This window comes from Capricornis sumatraensis, chromosome 17 (genome assembly GCF_032405125.1).
Source record: "Capricornis sumatraensis isolate serow.1 chromosome 17, serow.2, whole genome shotgun sequence".
NCBI lineage: Eukaryota > Metazoa > Chordata > Mammalia > Artiodactyla > Bovidae > Capricornis > Capricornis sumatraensis.
In genome coordinates, this window is record NC_091085.1 from 36,891,580 (window position 1) to 36,912,157 (window position 20,578).

At 40.7% G+C, this 20,578-nt stretch overlaps 1 protein-coding gene across 1 annotated transcript in view; it reads right to left on the bottom strand.

Annotated features, from left to right (window-relative positions):
• The window catches only part of LARP1B (La ribonucleoprotein 1B), a 31,351-nt gene extending 19,661 nt beyond the window's left edge, over nucleotides 1-11,690 (bottom strand). The window contains exons 1-3 of the mRNA XM_068989482.1: nucleotides 11,578-11,690; nucleotides 1,990-2,048; nucleotides 1,558-1,617 (exon numbers count right to left, since the gene is read on the bottom strand). Coding sequence (XP_068845583.1) covers nucleotides 1,558-1,599 — 42 coding nt within the window. The 5' untranslated portion in view covers nucleotides 1,600-1,617; nucleotides 1,990-2,048; nucleotides 11,578-11,690. The remainder of the gene's footprint in view (nucleotides 1-1,557; nucleotides 1,618-1,989; nucleotides 2,049-11,577) is intronic.
• Between the last annotated feature and the right edge of the window lie 8,888 nt (nucleotides 11,691-20,578).

A 20,578-nucleotide genomic window follows, 5' to 3' on the forward strand; every position in this document is an offset into this window, starting at 1 on the left:
AGAATTCTCATACACTACTGGTGGAATAAAAAGTTTGGTAATTTAAAATTTTAAATAGCTACCATAAAATCCACCTATTCTACTCCCAAGAAAAATAAAAGCATATATCCTTGCAAATTGTGTACACAAATGTTTATATAGTAGCTTTATTCCTAACAGTCAAAAAACTGGAATCAACACAAATGTTCACCAGTAGGTGAATGGACAGTATTATATCCATCAATTGACTACTACTCAATAAATAAGAACAAACTACTCATACATATAACATAAATAAAACTCAAAATAATTAAGCTAAATGAAAGCAAGGGGCAAAAAAAAATACATGCTGTATAACTCCACTTACATAAAACTGTAGTAAATACATTGTATATCAACTATACTTCAATAAAAAAAATTTTTTAAACTGGAGAAAGGGCAAATTAACTAAGTACAGCTTATCAGTGGTTGGGATAATGGTGTGGAGAGGGACATAACAGGGAAGAATTACAAATCAAGTTCATTATCCTGTTTGTGGAGAAAGTTTTACAGGTCAAAGGATATCAGACTGTACCCTTCATATACAGTTTATTATGTTGTTTATTCATCAATTGAATTGTTTCATATATATTAAACTATACTCCGATATTACTGCACAAAATACAAATAACAAAATGTACAGTGTCAAGTGAAACCATGGAACCAGATGACTATATACACTACTTCTTTAAAAAGAAAATCCTCTTTATTATTATTTTTTTTTATTTGGCTATGGCTCCAACATGTGGGATCTTAGTTCCCCAACCAGGGATTGAACCCATGCCCCTGCCAGTGGAAGCATGGTCTTAACACCCGGACAGCTAGGGAAGGAACTAAAAAGCTTTTTGATAGACTATTTCAGAATATCTTTTTAGAACTTCTTTCATAGTTAAATTAGAAATCAATTTACTAAGACTTCCCTGGTGGTCCAGTGGTTAAGAATCACCCGCCAATGCAGAGGGCATGGGTTTAATTCCTGGTCCGGGAAGATTCCTCAGGCCTGGGGTCAACTAAGCCTGTGCACCACAACTGCTGTGCCTATGCTCTACTCCTGTTCACCATAACTAGAGAAAGCCCAAGAGCAGCATAAAGATCCAACACAGTCATAAATAAATAAAGCAAACATAAAAATCTAAAACTGTTTTAAAAAATCCATATGCTGAACATCTTTTGATATGTTATACATATAATATGTATGTGTATATAGAGACTTAATACTTCAACACACTGGAAAAATTTTACTCAAACGTATATAAAATAAATTTTGAAATACAAAATGGGCTTCAATTAGACATTACATTAAAAAATACTCTATTTGTAGGCATAACATGAAGTTGACATCCCAGTATACCCCAACCTTTCCAAATATATGGTCCTAAGAATACAACCAGAAGAAGGCAACAGGATGAAAGAAACCAAAGTATTTGAAAAATGGGTAGTTTATCAATGTGATTCTCTAAATTTGAAGTAAAATAAAGTTGGCATGTGAAATGAGAATACTTTCCTTTTATTAAAAAAAGGTTTTAAAAGAATACTCACTTCAGTGTTCACTAATTCACTTGGTGTTGGCCAGTTTGCCATATCGCTGAAATCACTAGCCTAAGAAGTAATAAAAGAAGTGTTATACAAATTAGGAATTTTTTAAATAGAAAAAGATTTTTCTAAAAGTTAATGTAACTTTTAAAATCATCTACATTCATCGATATGTAGGCATTTGCCAAATTAATCCAAAACTTTCTCCCAACAACAGAACCCAGAAAGAACGCTTTGGTCTTACAATCCAACTCCTGGCACGATTAACAACTTTGACTAAACTGATAGACGCAGGATAACATATGCATATGGAGATCTGGAAAAAGCTACAATTCTCTAGTATATTAACATCAAACATTAATGACAGAAGAGAAAAATACACAGTAATCTGAGGAGCTCCTTTCAGAATAGTCAAAAATTATTTATTGTCAAGTATACCTTATTGGATTTCTTTGTCTTGAGTTTTCCTGCTTTTATAATTTTGGGGGAACTGAGCTCTAAAAAAAACAAAACAAAGAACTGTTTTTTATAACCGTATCACTTAAAATATTTGACAAAATAACAATTAAACCAATTTCAGTAAGTCAATGTAGTCATTATTTTCAACAAAATGCAAAGTTCTAAGACTCAAATTCCTAACAAGAAATCAACCACATTTCAAACATGGACTGAAAGTGGTCTTCAGTGTTCAAATAAAGAAGAAGAAAATATTAACAGCTTACTGAACTGACAGAACCAGTCCTTTTACTAACAGGTGTAACATGGAAAAATTAGAAATATAACACATTTTTGTAAAGTTGGTGAATCAATTCCCAATGGGATGTATTTTTCTATATACATTATTTATGTTGTTGCTGTTTAATTGCTAAGTAGTGTCTGACTCTGCAACCCCACGGGCTGTAGCCCTCCAGAGCCCTCCTCTGTCCATGTGGTTTCCCAGGCAAGAAAAATGGAATGGGTTACCATTTCCTTCTCCAGGGGATCTTCCCAACCAAGGGATCAAACCCATATCTCCTGCATTGGCAGGTGGATTCTTTACCACTGAGCCACCAGGGAAGCCATATATTATATATATTATACATATATTTGTATATATATATATATTCACATACATCAAGAAGCATCCAGAAAATACGTCAGAAGACTTCAATTTGTCTTTGGAAAAACCAAAATAGCTTATCTCTAGAATCAAGCCATAAAAAATAAAACAGATGTCTGTAAAAGCATGTGTAAGACTATCACAGTATCATCACCTGTCCCTATCTTGAATAAGAACACAATGAAGGTTAATAATAGTCTCCAAATGAAGCTTTAAAATGTCTTTTTCTCTAGCACGATGATTATCTAGTTAAACATGCCCTAAAGTAAATATTAAAGTCGAATAAACAGAAAACACAATAATTTAGTAAACAATGAACCCCATAAATCATGGCAATGACCAATTCAGAGTAAAATAAAATGATTTCTGAGTTAAAACCAGAAAAATTCAAGTAAGATATTATGAAAGGAAGCTGGATGAAGGATGACGACATCCCCAGGGATGGGCACACAAGCAGTGTGAATATTGTAGAAATTATATTTCTAAAGCAGATAGTGAGTACATGGCTATTTGCTCTACACTTCCTTATACTTTAGGGACACAAGTAAATGTGTAAGTAAATGTCAGTCGCTCCGTCATGTTCCACTCTTTGTAACCCCATAGGCTGGTAGGCTGCAGACCATGGGGTCGCTAAGAGTCGGAAATGGGTGAGCGACTTCCCTTTCACTTTTCACTTTCATGCACTGGAGAAGGAAATGGCAACTCACTCCAGTGTTCTTGCCTGGAGAATCCCAGGGACGGAGGAGCCTGGTGGGCTGCTGTCTATGGAGTCGCACAGTGTTGGACACGACTGAAGCGAGCAGCAGGCTGTAGCTCACCAGGCTCTTCTGTCCATGGAATTCTCCAAGCAAGGGTAGCCATTCCCTTCTCCAGGGAATCTTCCCAACCCAGGGATCAAACCTGGGTCCCCTGCACTGCAGGCAGATTCTTTACCGTCTGAGCCACCAGGGAAGCATATTGTGTAGTCACTAAATCGTGTTCGACTGTTTGCGACCCACGGACTGCAGCTAATCAGGCTCCTCTGTTCATGGGATTTTCCCAGGCAAGAATACTGGAGTTTGTTGTCATTGGGGAGCTTTCCAACCCAGGGATCCAACCGGCATACCCTACATTGGCAGGAGGATTCTTTACCGTTGAACCACCAGACTATTATTAACCTAATGAGCAATTCACTCTCAGGTCCAACTATCCTATTTCAACAATTTTCCACCACAATTATGAACTCAAAATTTTTCAGTAGCAAACACAGTACAGTTTCATTTTTAATATGACTACTTAGCACTGTTTCGAAAATCCTGGCAATTTTCAGCTTATCAATTATTTCATAACAAAAAATTCACAATTGCGCTTCCATTTATAAATAAATTCCCCTTCTCCAATTTGCTTCACCTCTTCTTAAAAAGTCTACAGAAACTACTACAGGGAAATGTATACATCATGTAAATATGCATAGGGATAAATACTTCATTAAGAAAAATGAGATGCAGAAAAAAATATGATGGACGGGTAGGACAAAAAGGGAGGCAGGAAAAAAATCGAACAAAAACAGTATTTGTCAAATATTATCTGGAATTTGACTAAGGTATATTCTATAAATAGCACATGTATTTTATGAAAGTTACACAGTGTCAAACATTTTAAAGACTTTTCCCTCAGCCAAGTAAAAACACATTCTAAAATATTGCTAAGTCAAGTAAATTATTGCCTGGTGGTTACAAAACACAGCCTTACACAAACTATTTGATGTAATGGGAAGTAGTTAGGGATAGGCCACAAAAGTGAGTTTTATTACAAATCAAGAAGACATTAAAAATCACAAAATTAAGGTCAGAAATTTAAAAATTATTCTGACCACATAAACTTTTAGACTTCAGTATTAAATGACAAGTTATTTACAAACAAAAATATTTGAACGTAAGTTAATAATCATTTTGATTTAAAAATCAACACGGTGCCATACCCTACACAGACACTGATTATAACCTCTGGCTAAAAGAAGTTGGGGAGGTAACCCAATACTGTAAATCAACTATACTTCCAAAAAAAAAAAAAAGTTGGAGGTAAACTCCCTGGCGATTCAGTGGTTAGCACACAGTTCTCTAACTGCCAGAGGCCTGAGTTCAAACCGTGATTTGGGAACAAAAGATTCCGCAAGCCATGCAGGGCAGCCAGGAAGGAAGAATCTTGATCTTTATTTCTTCACACATTTAAAAATAAAAGGAAGAGAGATGTTTACTTCAACCAATTATTTTGTTTAAATTTTAATCTCTCAACTTTAACTCTTCCTCAGGTAATATATGGGAAAATAGGCCACATTTAACTCTGTGCCCTCTATAATTCTGACATTTTATTGACAAGAGTATCTTTAAGTACACATTGTAATTTGGATATATAGTTTACCAATATGGTAATTTATTTTCATCAAAAGATATTTGACAAATTATGCTGGCCACTGTGGTTGGATACTCTGGGATAGGAAAGAGGGATTTCTTAATACTGGTTACCAAGTGGCACTTATAGTTAATTTACTTTTTTAAAAGGAAGACTGTCCTGGAACATTCCTGTTCCCAAGTCACAATTGTTTCCACAGAAACAATGTTTCCTGATTAATGAGTTTAGGAAAAGAACTGACTTGCAAAGCCAGCACCTTTCCCCTCTTTCCTTTGGCAGCTAGCTGTCCACAAAAAGTAATAAGCATTCTGGTCTGCTCCTTCATACTATCAACCACACAGGGTAGACTACCCAACAGAGGCAGAAAGGGAACACGCAGTTGTGCAACGCCAACTGTGAATACATTTGTCTAATTCCCAAATTCAACATAAGGAAGTCCTTTGTGCTGCTCTCTTAGACCACCTCATCAACCCACTCTTTTTTCAGTTAAAAGAATGACATGAGCTTTAAAAAAACAAATCTGAATAAAAGATAAAGACGATTCAAAAACGAAATAGCAGTGGCCAAACATGAAACGGCACTAAGAAATTTAAGTGAAAACAATTTTCACCTATTATTCTGACAAAAAAGAAAATGCCAAGCGTTGGGAAGCCTGTATAAATGGACATTTCTCTCATGCTGTTGGAATGAATATGAAGTAGTAGAATCTTTCAAGGATAATCTGTCATTTAAAATGTATATACTATTTTTGGAATGTCCTGCCAATCCAGTAGTTAGGACTCTGCTCTCACTACCAAGGGCCTGGGTTCAATCTCTGGTGGGGGAACTAAATAAAACCCCCAAACCACATGGCAAAATAGGAATACTACTACTAACATATATATATATATATATATATATATATATATATATATATATATATATATATATATATATATATATCCTTTTAAAAGATAAGCAACAAGGACCTACTGTATAGCACTGGGAACTTTACTCAATGTTTTATGATAACCTATACGAAAAAATAATCTGAAAAAGAAAGAATATACATTCTGAATCACTTTGAGGTACTCCTAAAACTAACACAACACTGTAAATCAACTGGAATCCAATAAAGTTTTTAAAAATTAAATTAATAAAATGCATACACATTTTAATGAAAAAATTCCATTTCTTAGAAATTATCTGAGAATCAAGACAAGATACAAAGATGTCTGTATAAAATTTTCATTGTAGGGATTTCTGGCAGGCTAGTGGTTAAGACTCCATGCTTTCACTGCAGGGGACGTGGGTTCAACTGGTCTGGAAACTAAGATCCTGCTTACCGAGCAGCACAGCCAAAAAAATATGTTCATTGTAGCAGGTAAAGGGCTTCCTAGGTGGCTCAGTGGTAAAGAATCTGGCTGCCAATGCAAGAGACACAGGAAACACAGGTTTGATCCATGGGTTGGAAGATCCACCGGACTTCATTAAAACAAATAACCTCTAGGAAGTTCCCTAGATAACTGTATTTAAATAGATATCCTCTAGGGAGGTCCCTGGTAGCCTATAGTTAGGATTCATGGCTTTCACTGCCGTCACTGCTCTAGAAAACTGTTCCAGAGATCTCACAAGCTGTGTGACATAGCCAAAAAATAAATATGTAACTCCTATATTCAACAATATAGTAGTTATAGTATTGGTACATTTATAAAAAATAATGCAAAACTTAAGAAATAAGACAAATCTGTATGTATTAATACACCAGATTCTACATATAATTTTATACACACATATAGAACATGTAAAACAAGACCAAGAAAATATTTTCATATTCCCATGTTCCAAACAAAATGGAGGAAGCTGTTCTCCCAGTATGTCATTAGATAAAAATCTAAGACTGAAAAAGAAAGCCAACCTAAAAATTTAGAAATATAGAAACTTTAATTAAAAATTTTCAGACAGATGAAGCCGAAGAAATTTAAGCTCCTGTATATATATATATACACACACATATGTATATATGTGTATATACATATGTATATATATCTAACATATACACACACACATATACATACATGTCTCCAAGTATATATGTATATATAAACAAGTACGTGATCTTCATATATCCATTTTTCAATTACTGGTGAGCCAAAATACAACTTTGAGTATTACTATAATATCTTAATCTATAAGGAAACAATTCCTGATAAGAGAACAATTCATTTGAAAAGCTTGGATAGTGAGAACAAAAAAATTCAACATGATAGGTGATTTTACTCTAATTTTCATGACCATAATCTTTAGCAAAGTTTTAATGAAGAAAAGGCATTGACAGTTATCAATCATTAATCACATGGTTTTATTATATTTAAGGGAGAAATGTCATCAAATGCCATTTTATTATAGTAAATGAGTACCTTAAAAAAATATGTAAAAAAGCCTACTTACTTCTCAGACTCTAAAATTGAGACTCAATCTGTAGTCACTTTAGAGAACAACCTGTCAACAAATACACTGTGACCTAACAATTCCACATAGCTATCCTAGAGTAAATTAGACAGTATATAAGAGAAATGCATAAAGATGTTTGAAACAACCAGGACGTTGATTAATGGGAAAATGGCTAAACTGACCACATCAGTTATAACTGACCACTTCTCTGCAATTTTTTAAAGTTTAGACTAAAAAGCATCAACTTTATCACAGGAAAAAAATTTTATAAAAAGTATGTAGATGGTAGTTAACTAAATATATGATGATCATTTTGCAATGTTGTTTAGTTGCTAATTTGTGTCCAACTCTTTTGCAACCCCATGGACCGTAGCTTGACAGGCAGCTTTGTCCATGGGATTTTCCAGGCAAGAATACTGGAGTGGGTTGCCTTTTCCTTCTCTGCAGGCATGCTAAGTCGCTTCAGTCGTGTCCAACTCTGTGGGACCCCATGGACTGTAGCACACCAGGCTCCTCTGTCCATGAGATTCTCCAGGCAAGAACACTGCAGTGGGTTGCCATTTCCTTCTCCAGGGTATCTTCCCTACCCAGGGATCGAACCTGTGCCTCTGAAGTCTCCTGCACTGGAGGCAGGTTCTTTACCACTAGCATCATCTTGATTTTCTTGACCCAGGGATCGAACCCGCATCCCCTGCATTGGCAGGTGGATTCTTAACCACTAAGCCACCAGGGAAGTCCACAATATGTATATGCAAATCTGAATCACACACCTGAAACTACTGTTAATATAATTTAAAAACTCACTGTAAAGAAAAATAAAAGGATCAGGTAAAATTTTAAATTAAGAAAAGTCTAAATGCACATATAAAACACTGTATTTGGAAATAATTTCACAGAAACGTCTGAAAGGATATTCAATAAACTGGTAACATGACTATTTTTCTTTTTGAAGGGAACAGCAGATTTCTCTGTTTATAAAAACATATTTATGTATAATTTATATAATTTAAGTAAAACATTATTAGATTTACAGTAAGCTTATTTGAGGTTTCTGGGAAACACACTTGGAGAAAAGGTTGATGGGGTCAAGAAGACTAAAGATGAAAAAGAAAAAAATAATTTTTTGTATTGTGACCCAACCTCTCAGCATGAAGGATAGTTCCCCAACCAGGGATTGAACCAGGCCCTCTGCAGTGAAAGAGCCAAATCCTAACCACTAGGTCACCAGGCAAGCCCCCAAATCAATATTTTTGTGAGTAAAAATTAAATTTAGAAAGCTGGTTTTTAATATGCAAAATATAACCATGGGTACAAGGTAAGTGACTCATAAATCCCATACTGTAACTTTAGTAAAGGTCTTCAAAATAAGTAAAATACTTTAAACATGGATCGAGGAACAATTCTTTCTAGTCTCCTGACAAGAATTTAAGACCACAATGATACTATTCTAGGCTCTCTTGTGGGCTGGGCTTTGGCTGAAAAGAGTTTCTTATATGGATTACCAGAAACACCAATACACAAGCCAGAACCATTCCCAAAGTGAAGGAAAGTGTGTCACAGGGCTGAAGAATTCCTCACTTGCAATTCAGTTAGAACTCCAGGTTCTAACAAAAAAATCATGACTACTAGTCCAGAAATACTTTGCTACATTTCCTATGTTTCTATCTCTGGTAGTAAACTTTCTGGCAAAAATTTTATGGATGGAATTCTGGTACTTTATTAAGTGAATGACAGTAAATCCTGGTTTGGCTTGGAAAAATGTAAGTTTAATTCTGATATTATAGCATAATTAATATCCTCTTTCCCTCGCATGAATCTCTTGGTTTATAGGATAAATCACATAGGCTTCCAACGAAAAAGATTATTGTACTAATTTAACACTCCCCTAAGTTTGCACCTATTCTGGACTCTGAACCATAAAGGGCGTCTGTCTGCTCCTATATCATTATTCTTGAAGTTGCAAATTTACTTAGGAAAATAGAAAGCTGGCAGATTTAGGTTACAGAAGGCCCTCTGGTATTAAGAAATGAAAGAAAATATATCCACTTCATTCATTTACAAGGCCCAGAAATCTTGCCGAAAGTCAACTAGCTAGATAGTAGCTAGTCTGGTCTAGAACGCAAATTGTGCATTTCTACTCCACAAACTCTTATCTAAGTTACCTAGACAGAGTTTTTCAATTTCGAATAGAAGTTGCATAGAAGTACAGAGTCAGTGTTGAGGATAGACTATAAAGTTACTACAGCACTCTAAGTATAAAGAACAGTATTCCTGCAGGTACCGAATAGATTCCAAGAACAGAAATGTTGCCTACAGAGAAACATCAGCAAAATTAAAGTCCCTATGAACCACACCTGGTTCATCAGCAGATGCTTAATCTGCAACAAACAAAGATTAAGGGCCCTAATGAAGGCACCTGCAGGCCAATTATATTAAACTGTTAAATATTTTAGCAAGGTAATCTCCAATTAAAATTTGAGTCTTAAAACCTGTCAAATTAATTGTAAAATCAAGAGGTTTTTTTTTGTTTGGTAGATCACTGACTATAATGTATAATATGTGTAAGTCTCAAAGTAGGAAGGTGAGACAGACATTAAGATTCACTAAAGTTTTCGAATTAAGACTTGTTCTCTTCACTTAGTAACAGTGGTAAACAAATAGAGCTTTGCAGCTAGGAGAGAATGGTGGCAAGTTTAAATTTAGAGAAAAAATTCTGAGTTGATTTTTTTGTGTTAAGGTTTATCAAATGATAATTTAAAGACCATCAAACCTCTGATGTAAAATAACTGTTTAAAGTTATACTTTAAACTATTTGTTTAAAGTTCTGCAGCATTAAAAAATGATTACTACTGTGCAAACCAACTAACACTTATCTCCCTCTATTGGAGTTCCTTAGAAGAAATGTTACTATAGCTGCAATATGTGTCTATAACTATCACCTTATATTTGGCCATTCCTTAGTCTCATTTGATCCTCACAACCCTGTAAACACGCTTGAATTGTCCCTGTTTCACTGTTAACCTTTAAGAAAAGCAAACACTTGTAAGTAAACAGCTGTAATTTCTATATGAGAAGTTTAACTTACTACAACTTAATTAGACAGCAAAACTAGTTTGTCTTCGTTTTATTTGGGATACCTATTTAACTTAAAAAAAACCTGAAGTTGTTATAACCAAAATAAATCTCTAGGGAACACAGGGCATTGGTCAGCATTAAATTCAGTGGCACAATCTTACCTCCTCTAGGAAGGACAGGTAACTGAATGTTTGTTGTTATATAGTCGCTAAGTTGTATCCGACTCTTTGCGACCCATGGACTGCAGCCAATCAGGCTCATCTGTCCATGAGATTTCCCAGGCAAGAATACTGGAGTGGGTTGTCATTTCCTTCTCCAGGGGATCTTTCCGGCCCAGGGATCCAACAGGCATACCCTACATTGGCAGAAGGATTCTTTACCGTTGAACCATAAGACTACTATGACTACTATTCACCTAATGAGCAATTCACTCTCTGGTCAACTACCCTATTTCAACAATTTTCCACCACAATTATGAACTCAAAACTTTTTACTAACAACTGCAGTATAGTGTCTCATTTTTAATATGACTTAGCACCGTTTTGAAAACCCTGACAATTTTCAGCTTATCAATTATTTCATAATAAAAAAATCACAACCGCGCTTCCATTTATAAATAAATCCCCCGTCCGACTTGCTTCACCTCTTCTCAAAAAGTCTACAGAAACTTCTGTAGGATGAACTGAACATCTACCTCAAGTCAGCTTTCCCAAGTCACTACCACGTGGGGGCAAGACAAAACTGAGGCAGTGCCAGCGGAGTGGCTCAGCTCCATCGCTCCCGCCGTGCCCCCACTAGTCAAGGAGAACCCGAGGTCCCACCTCTTCCTGTCGCTCCCTTCCCAGATGTCCATTTAAGTAAATAGGCAGAATGAATGACACCTTGGAACGAAACACCTCCGACTGACAGGGCAAGGAGCCCTGCCCCTGCCCCTGCCCCTGCCCCTCCCCCAGCCCCGCGGAGCCTTGGTCGCCACGAGTCGCCCCTGCACACACCCTCCCGGTGCCCACCGCAGAGGAGCCACAGACCTGCCTCCAAGGTTTCCAGTGGGAGCAACGGCAGAGGCCCCGTCCCAGCGGGGGACAGGTGCTGAGGAGGCTTTCTGGTCCAGGGATTCTCCTTCGGCGGCGGCGGCGGCGGCGGCTGCAGTTTTTCCTCAGAGCTGGCCGCTGCCTCCTCCTCCCGGGCGTTCTCGGCCGGCGGGTCCCGCGGCAGCGGTCGCGGCGGCTCCCCGCCGAAGGGGCCCCCTGGCCCGCGCGCCTTGTGCGCCAGGTGCAGCGCCAGGGGCTTCACAGGCACCGCCGCCTGAGGCACGCTGTGTCCCAGCACCGGCGCCGGCGACGGCTCACCCCGCGCCCCCGCGCTGGTGGCGGTCGCGGCCCTCTCCTCCCTCGCCGCCTCCTTGCCCTCCCGTTCGAGCGGGGCTAGCTGCTCGGCCTGCCGGCTCGCCGCGGCCGCCAGCGACTCCCTCTCAGCTGCCGCCACGGGAGGCTCCTCCCGAGGGTGAGCGGCGGGCACTGGAACGCGAGCAGACATGGTCCCCCTGCCCCAGCCGCCCCAGCCAGGGGGGGCCCGGGGCAAGGGAGCCCGGCTGCCCGTCGCTCCGCCGGGACACCGACTGGCTCTGGCCTGAGGAAGAGAACCCGAGAACCCGGCCGCCGTCGCCACGGCCGCCCGCGTCGGGTGAGGAGGCCGTGCAGCTCTCGGCGTGCCGCCCCTCCCCGCGTCGAACGGGGCGCTAACCGCCTGTCGGCCCAGCCTGCCTCAGCGGCGCTAGCCCCGAGCCTGCCAACACGCGCCGGGCGTCGCAGCCCCAGCCGCGTGCCCTCACCCGGCGCGGGCTGAGGCAAAAGCACCGCAAGCCGAGGCTTGAGGACCTCTAGCAGAATCGGAGAGGCGCGAGCTACCTCTGCCGGTAACTGCTCGCGGGGGCGGAGGCGGGGCCGGGAAAGGGGGCGGTCCGAGAGGACGGAGCGGGGGCGGGGCCTCCCGGAGGAGCGTGACGTGGCTACTCACCGGCTCCGGACCTCGCCAGGCCGCCGCCCGCGGTGGGGGACTGACGAGCCCGCCTGGGTGCCGCCCTGCTTGAGGGCCGGCCCCGCCCCAGCGGCCAGCCGAGGGGAAAGGAGAGCGAACAGGGCGATTCCCCGGCTCCCGGGCCACTGCGGCCCTTGCTACGGGCACAGGGGCGGGGCGCGCACCAGGCCTCTGTGACTCGCAACGGGCTTGCGCCTCGCTCGGCCGGCTATGAGGGAGGGGCGGGGCGCCCGACGCACGTGGCTCTGGGCAGCCGAGGGCTGGGGTCGCTTTACCCCGGGCCCTGAAGACCAGTTCCCTCGGGGCGAAGTGGGTAATCTGGGCGGCCGACCCCGGGCGGCTACCGAATGGGCCTTAGGGTCCCTCCTCCACCACCGGGCCAGTTTGCTCTCCTCGTCCGTCGCTTCGCCCGGTGAAAAGATTTCCCCTGGCGTTTTCAGGAACTGTGGTCACCTGTGATCTTGAGTCACGTCAAAAATAAAAAACTGTAATTTATAGGTAACTTTAAGAAACCTTTGCCCCGGGACCAGAATTAGTGCATTTCCCCGCCCTTATTCCCACCCACAATCCGAAATTTTTTAAGTGCTTAGGAGTAAAACAGATAATACTAAGCCGGCTTAAAAAAATAAAAAAAAGTTACAGGTTTTGTCTGTGTCTTTAAAAAAAATTTTTTTTAGTGTTTCAGGTGTACAGCAGGGGGGTTCAGTTATATATATTCTTTTTCAAATTATTTTCCATTATAGCTTGTTACAAGATATGGAATATAGTTCCCTGTGCTATATGTTAGGTTCTTTTTTGTTTGTTTGGGGTTGTGTTAGGTCTTTCTTGCTGCGAGGGGTACTACTTGTCTAGTTCCAATGGTCAGGTTTCTCACTTCATGGCTTCTCTTGTTGCAGGAGCACAGGCTCTAGGGCTCCAGGGCTTCGTAGTTGCGGCTCCGACACTAAGGCACACGCTCAATAGTTGTGGACCATTGGTTTAGTTGCTGGGCATTTGTGGGGTCTTCCCTGACCAGGGATCTAACACATGTCATCTGCATTAACTGGCGGATTCTTTACCAGTGAGCCGCCAGGGAAGCACTGTTTGTTTTTATACAAGGTTTTGTTTTGTTTTGCTTTGTAGAGAACCGTTGTTTATGAATTAACCCGTAGTCCAAATACTTTTTCATGGAATGGATATATGTTCAGTTCATTTCAGTCGGTCAGTTTTGTCCGACTCTTTGCGACCCCATGAATCGAGGCGCCAGGCCTCCCTATCCACCAACTCCCGGAGTTTACTCAAACTCATGTCCATCGAGTCGGTGATGCCATCCAGCCATCTCATCCTCTGTCGTCCCCTTCTCCTCCTGCCCCCTATCCCTCCCAGCATCAGAGTCTTTTCCATTGAGTCTCCTTGGACTGCAAAGAGATCCAACCAGTCCATTTTATCAGTCCTGGGTGTTCTTTGGAAGGACTGTTGCTAAAGCTGAAACTCCAATACTTTGGCCACCTCATGTGAAGAGTTGACTCATTGGAAAAGACTCTGATGCTGGGAGGGATTGGGGGCAGGAGGAGAAGGGGATGACAGAGGATGAGATGGCTGGATGGCATCACCGACCCGATGGACATGAGTTTGGGTGAACTCCGGGAGTTGGTGATGGACAGGGAGGCCTGGCATGCTGCAATTCATGGGGTCGCAAAGAGTTGGACATGACTGAGCGACTGAACTGAAGCAACCTTATAAACCTTTTTCCAGTCATTGTTCTTTAGTTGCTAAGTCGTGTTTGACTCTTTCGTGACCCCATGGCTTGTAGCCAGCCATGCTCTTCTGTGTATGGGATTTCCTAGGCAAGAATACTGGAGTGGGTTACCATTTCCTTCTCCAGGGACTCTCCCCGACCCCAGGATCGAACCTGCATCTCTTGCATGGCAGGTGGATTCTTTACCTTTGAGCTATCAGGGAAGCCCATTTCCAATTAATTAAGTCATTGTACGTCCACCTTAAAGTTTGTTTCCAGAGAGGCACCATCTTTACTGGGCTTCCCAGGTGGTGCTAGCGGTAAAGAACCTGCTTGCCAATGCATGAGATGTAAGAGAGAGATATAGGTTGGATCCCTGGGTCAGGAGGATCCCCTGGAGGAGGAAATAGCAACCCACTTCAGTATTCTTGTCTGGAGACTCCCATGGACAGAGGAGCCTGGCAGGCTACACTTCATAGGGTCACAAAGAATCGGACAGGACTGAAGCAACTTAGCACGCACCATCTTCACTTACTCTTATTGGTGAAGCCTTATGCTTTTACCTATCAACTAGGTGATCTTCCTGTTATAATCAGCCTTTTGGAATTTCCCCAGGTGCTTCTTCAGTCTCTTTTACAAAAGCCTGTTAAAATGGTATCTGTTCTCAGTTTAGTCGCTCAGTCAGATCCAACTCTGCACCCCATGGACTGCCGCAAACCAGGCTTCCCTGGCCTTCACCAACTCCCAGAGTTTGCTCAAACTCATGACCATCGAGTCGATGATGCCATCCAACCATCTCATTCTCTGTCATCCCTTCTCCTCCTGCCTTCATTCTTTCCCAGCATCAAGGTCTTTTCCAGTGAATCAGCTCTTCACATTAGGTGGCCAAAGTATTGGAGCTTCAGATTCAGCATCAGTCCTTCTAATGAATATTCAGGACTGATTTCCTTTAGGATTGACCACTTTGATCTCCTTGTAGTCCAAAGGACTCTCAAGTCTTCTCCAACCACAGTTTGAAAGCATCAGTTCTTTGGTGCTCACCCTTCCTTATGTTCAAACTCTCACATCCATACATGACTACTGGAAAAACCATAGTTTTGACTAGACAGACCTTTGTCAGCAAAGTAATGTCTCTGCTTTTTAATATGCTATCTAGATTTGTCATAGTTTTTCTTTCCAGGAGCAAGCATCTTTTAATTTTATGGCTGCAGTCACCATCTGCTGTGATTTTGAAGCCCAACAAAATAAAGTCTAACACAGTTTCCATTGTTTCACCATCTATTTGCCATGAAGTGATGGGGCCAGATGCCATGATCTTTGTTTTTTGAATGTTGAGTTTTAAGCCAACTTCCTCACTCTCCTCTTTCACTTTCATCAAGAGACTCTTTAGTTCTTCTTTGCTTTCTGCCATAAGGCTGGTATCATCTGCATATCTGAGGTTATTGATATTTCTCCCGGCTATCTTGATTCTAGCTTGTGCTTCATCCAGCCCAGCATTTTTCATGATATATTCTACATATAAGTTAAATAAACAGGATGACAATATACAGCCTTGACATACTTCTTTCCCAGTTTGAAACCAGTCTGTTGTTCCATGTCCAGTTCTAATTGTTGCTTCCTAACCTGCATACAGATTTCTCATGAGGCAGGTAAGGTAGTCTGGTATTCCATCTCTTTAAGAATTTTCCACAGCTTTTTGTGATCCACACAGTCAAAGGCTTGGTGTAGTTAATATAGCAGAAGTAGTTGTCTTTCTGGAACTCTCTTTCTTTTTTGATGATCCAACGGATGTTGGCAATTTGATCTCTGATTCCTCTGCCTTTTCTAAATCCAGCTTGAACATCTGCAATTTCTTCCTTCACATTGTGTTGAAGATAATTTTGAGCATTACTTTACTAGTGTGTGAGATAAGTGCAATTGTGCAGTAGTTTAAACATTCTTTGGCATTGCCTTTCTTTGGGGTTGGAATGAAAATGGACCTTTTCCAGTCCTCTGGCCACTGTTGAGTTTTCCAAATTTGCTGGCACATTAAGTGCAGCACTTTCACAGCATCATCTTTTCGGATTTAAAATAGCTCAACTGAAATTCCATCACCTCCACTAGCTTTGTTCGTGGTGATGCTTCCTAAGGTCCGTTTGACTTCACATTCCAGAATGTCTGGCTGTAGGTGAGTGATCTGGGTCATTAAGATCTTTTTCATACAGTTCTTCTGTGTATTCTTGCCACCTCTTCTTAATATCTTCTGCTTCTGTTAGGTCCATACCGTTTCTGTTCTTTATTGTGCCCATCTTACATGAAATTTTCCCTTGGTATCTCTAATTTTCTTGAAGAGATCTCTAGTCTTACATTCTATTGTTTTCCTCTATTTCTTTGCATTGCTCACTGAGAAAGGCTTTCTTCTCTCTCCTTGCTGTTCTTTGGAACTCTGCATTCAGATGGGTATATCTTTGCTTTTCTCCTTTGCCTTTAGCGTCTCTTTTCTCAGCTGTTTTACCATTTATTTAAATAGAGTGGATTAAAGATGTAGATTCAGTTGAAAAGAAGGGTATGTGGAGTGGTTCCTGAGGTTAGATTCATATGTACTACTTAACCATGGTTGGTGGTTTTGTTTGTTTGCAGTTTTGTTGTTGTTTCTGAAGTGAAAAATCATAATGCTTTATTGAACAAATACAAAAGGACTTTCTTGGCAATAAGTTGTACTTGCAAGGAGAAAACTGGAGGGTTAGTGTGTATTCAAAAGGTCTGCAAAGAACTGAAGATGATAGGGTATCTTCACTCTAGTGTATTACCACTAATGTCAGTGAAGGGAGCTGGCTATTTGTTGTCCTCTTTCAAACACGTTACTAACTCTTGCTTCCACGTAACTGACTGTTGGAAACAACCTCACCTATCTCCTATTTGCTCCTCCATATCTGCTCTCCACCCCTTCCCTGCTCTTGTGTCAGGAAGAGCTGACTCTGCCTGGATTACACCTGTGATAATACCTTGTCCTACTTGGTATCTCTGTGGATTCAGGTAGTGGGAAGTATCTGCTGGAGATTCAGCGCCAAAAGATAGTGGGGTCATAGTCCTTATTCCCTAAGATGGATCACCAAGGGTTGACTGCAGACTCTAAGCATTCCCTTTGCCTCTAGAGGCCGAAGTGTAATAATAACCGCTAGCCCTTGAGGTGGTGCACCATCCCTTGTTGGTTTTCCCTGACTCTTACCTGCACCTCTGTAAGTAATTTAATGTATGTGTGTGCTCAGTCGTGTTTGACTCTTTGGGACTCTGTGAACTGTAACCCACCAGGCTACGTCTGTCCCTGTGATTCTCCAGGCAAGTATACTAGAGCAAGTTGCCATTTCCTCTTCCAGGGGATCTTCCCGACCCAGAGATTGAGCCTCCTGGGGTTCCTGCATTGGTAGACAGATTCTTTACCACTGAGCCATTTGTTGGGAAGCCCTCAAATAATAATTCTCTTCAAATTATTCATTTTGCGCTTTCCACCTGATATCTGATGGGAATCTAACTGATCTCATTTGCCACTGCTGAACCTCTGTTAGGTTAAGTCATTTGGCCTGTCCTCTGCCAGATTCTGCCTCTGCTTCTTAGTTCAAAATAAGTGAAAAAAGATTCGATTTAATTTATGTTTTGTACCCCGATCACACAGATCATTAGCCATCCCATGAATTATTTGCCCTTGGGTAGGCTCCCTATCTGGCCTGGAGAAACAAGTTATTTGATTCAAAATACTGCCATCAAGGCAATGGGGATGGAAAAACCAGCTACCAGTAGGAATGTGAGAGAGGTCCATCCTTTAACCAGGTTTCCTTCCCTTTTCCCTATCATAGTGAATGTACCACCATATAACCTAGAAGTGACCCTTTCACTCCCTTAGCCCTCTCTCCATAATCTGTTAATTTACAAATATCTCTCAAGCATCTGCCAAGCAGTGTTCTAGACACTCACCAAGACCAGTTAATTGTACCTCCTAACTGTCTATCACAAAGTCTTACTTTCTCCACTGCCACCACCCTACTCTAACGGCCTTTATGCTTCTGTAATACTGTTACATTGAAAAGACTAATGCTGAAGCTCCAATACTTTGGCCACCTGATACTAAGTGTCCACTCATTGGAAAAGACCCTGATTCTGGGAAAGATTGAAGGCAAAAAGAGAAGGGAACCACAGAAGATGAGATGGTTGGATGGCATCACAGTCTTGATGGACATGAGTTTGAGAGAACTCTGACAGTGAAGGACAGGGAAGCCTGATGTGCTGCAGCCCAATGAGTTGCAAAGAGTCAGACATGACTTAGTGACTTAACAACAATACTGTTACAACTTTTTAACTGGCCAGCCTCTCTCCCTCCACTTCTACTTATTTAATATAATTAGTGTGAAGATTACATAAGATAATATGTGTAAAATGCTTACCAAGAGCTTAGCTCAATAATACTACCTATTTTTATGCTTTTAAATGCATATGCTTAACCAAGCATCAATTTTACTGTGTTACCAAGATTTAGAAGTCTGATCTTTTTTTTTTTTTTAATGGGAAACTGGAATCTAGAACAGAGGTATAGGATTATCTTTTCAAAAAAGAAAGAATGGGTCTCTAAGGCTCAGAAGTAATGGAATATCTAAAGTAATTATACAAACTTGATGATCACATGTTCAAATGAACCTCTAAGAGGTGAATCTTGTTTTTCCTGTTTAGAATATGTTAATATAGATCTTCAAGGGACTTTCCAAAGTCCTAAATTTCAAGGAGAAGATAAAACTGAGCTCAGAGATTTTTTTTAGACTTTTTTTTTTGGTTGTGCTGGGTCTTCATTAATGTGAGAGGGCTTTCTCTAGTTGCAGAGATTGGGGGCTTCTCTTGTTGTGGAGCACAGGCTCTAACCACACAGACTTCAGTAGCTGTGGCGCATGGCTTAGTTGCTCCATGGTGTGTGGTATCTTCCAGGACCAGGAATACAAACTGTCTCCTGTGTTGGCAGGGGTATTCTTAACCACTGGATCACCAGGGAAGTCCCCTAGAGATATTTTTTTTTATTATTTCATATATTTTTGGCTGTGCTGTCTTCATTGCTATGTGCAGACTTTGTCTAGCAGTGGCGAGTCGGAGCTACTCTCTTGTTGTGGTGCACCAGCTTCTCATTGTGTTGGCTTGTCTCATTGCAGAGCACAGGATTTAAGACAGGTGGATTTTAGTAGTTGTGGTGCACAGGCTTAGTTGCCCCTCTGTATGTGGGATCTTCCCAGACAAGGAATCTAACCCATGTCCCCTGCACTGGCAGGCAGATTCTTAACTGCTGGACCACTGGGGAAGTCCCAAGTTTGTTTGTTTTTTTTAACTACCTATAAAATAACATTTTTTAAAAAGATTCTTAAACTAGATATATTGAGCCATTATTACCTCCTATTGGAGAGCCTTAGACTCTGTTTATTGTAATAATTGCTTTAATAATAAGCTAATTCTAAGGTAACTAGTAAATGCTTCTACTTATCTCTAACCTTCAATGTAGGGTCAATGATAATGTGCTTTGCTCCTTCACTTCACTTAATACAACTGAGGTATTCAATGTTAGATCAAGTGAGAATAAAAGCACCTTTAGAAAAAAATTGCTTTTTTTTAAAACCTTATCTGTATCATACAAATAGGTGAAAACACTGTGCTTATCATAGCTTCAAAACAAAACTAGGCTACCTTTCAGCCAGATTGCCATTCCTAAGAAGGTAGATCTCTCTACTTTTATGTAGGTTTTAACACACTAGTTTAATGAAAGTGAAAGAGGAGAGTGAGAAAAACTGGCTTAAAACTCAACACTCAAAAAATGAAGATAATGGCATTTGGCCGCATCACTTCATGGCAAATAGATGATGAAACACTCTAAACAGTGACAGACTTTATTTTCTTGGACTTCAAAATCACTTCAGATGGTGACTACAGCCATGAAATTAAGAGATGCTTGCTCCTGGGAAGAAAAACTATGACAAACCTAGACAACATATTAAAAAGCAGAGACATTACTTCGCTGACAAAGGCCCATCTAGTTAAAGCTATGGTTTTTCCAGTAGTCATGTATGGATGTGAGAGTTGGACTGTGAAGAAAGCTGAGCACTGAAGAATTGATGCTTTTGAACTATAGTGTTGGAGAAGACTTCTTAAGAGTCCCTTGGAGATCAAACCAGTCAATCCTAAAGAAAATCAGTCCTGAATATTCATTGGAAGAACTGATGCCGAACCTGAAGCTCCAATACTTTGGCCACCTGATGTGAAGAACTGAC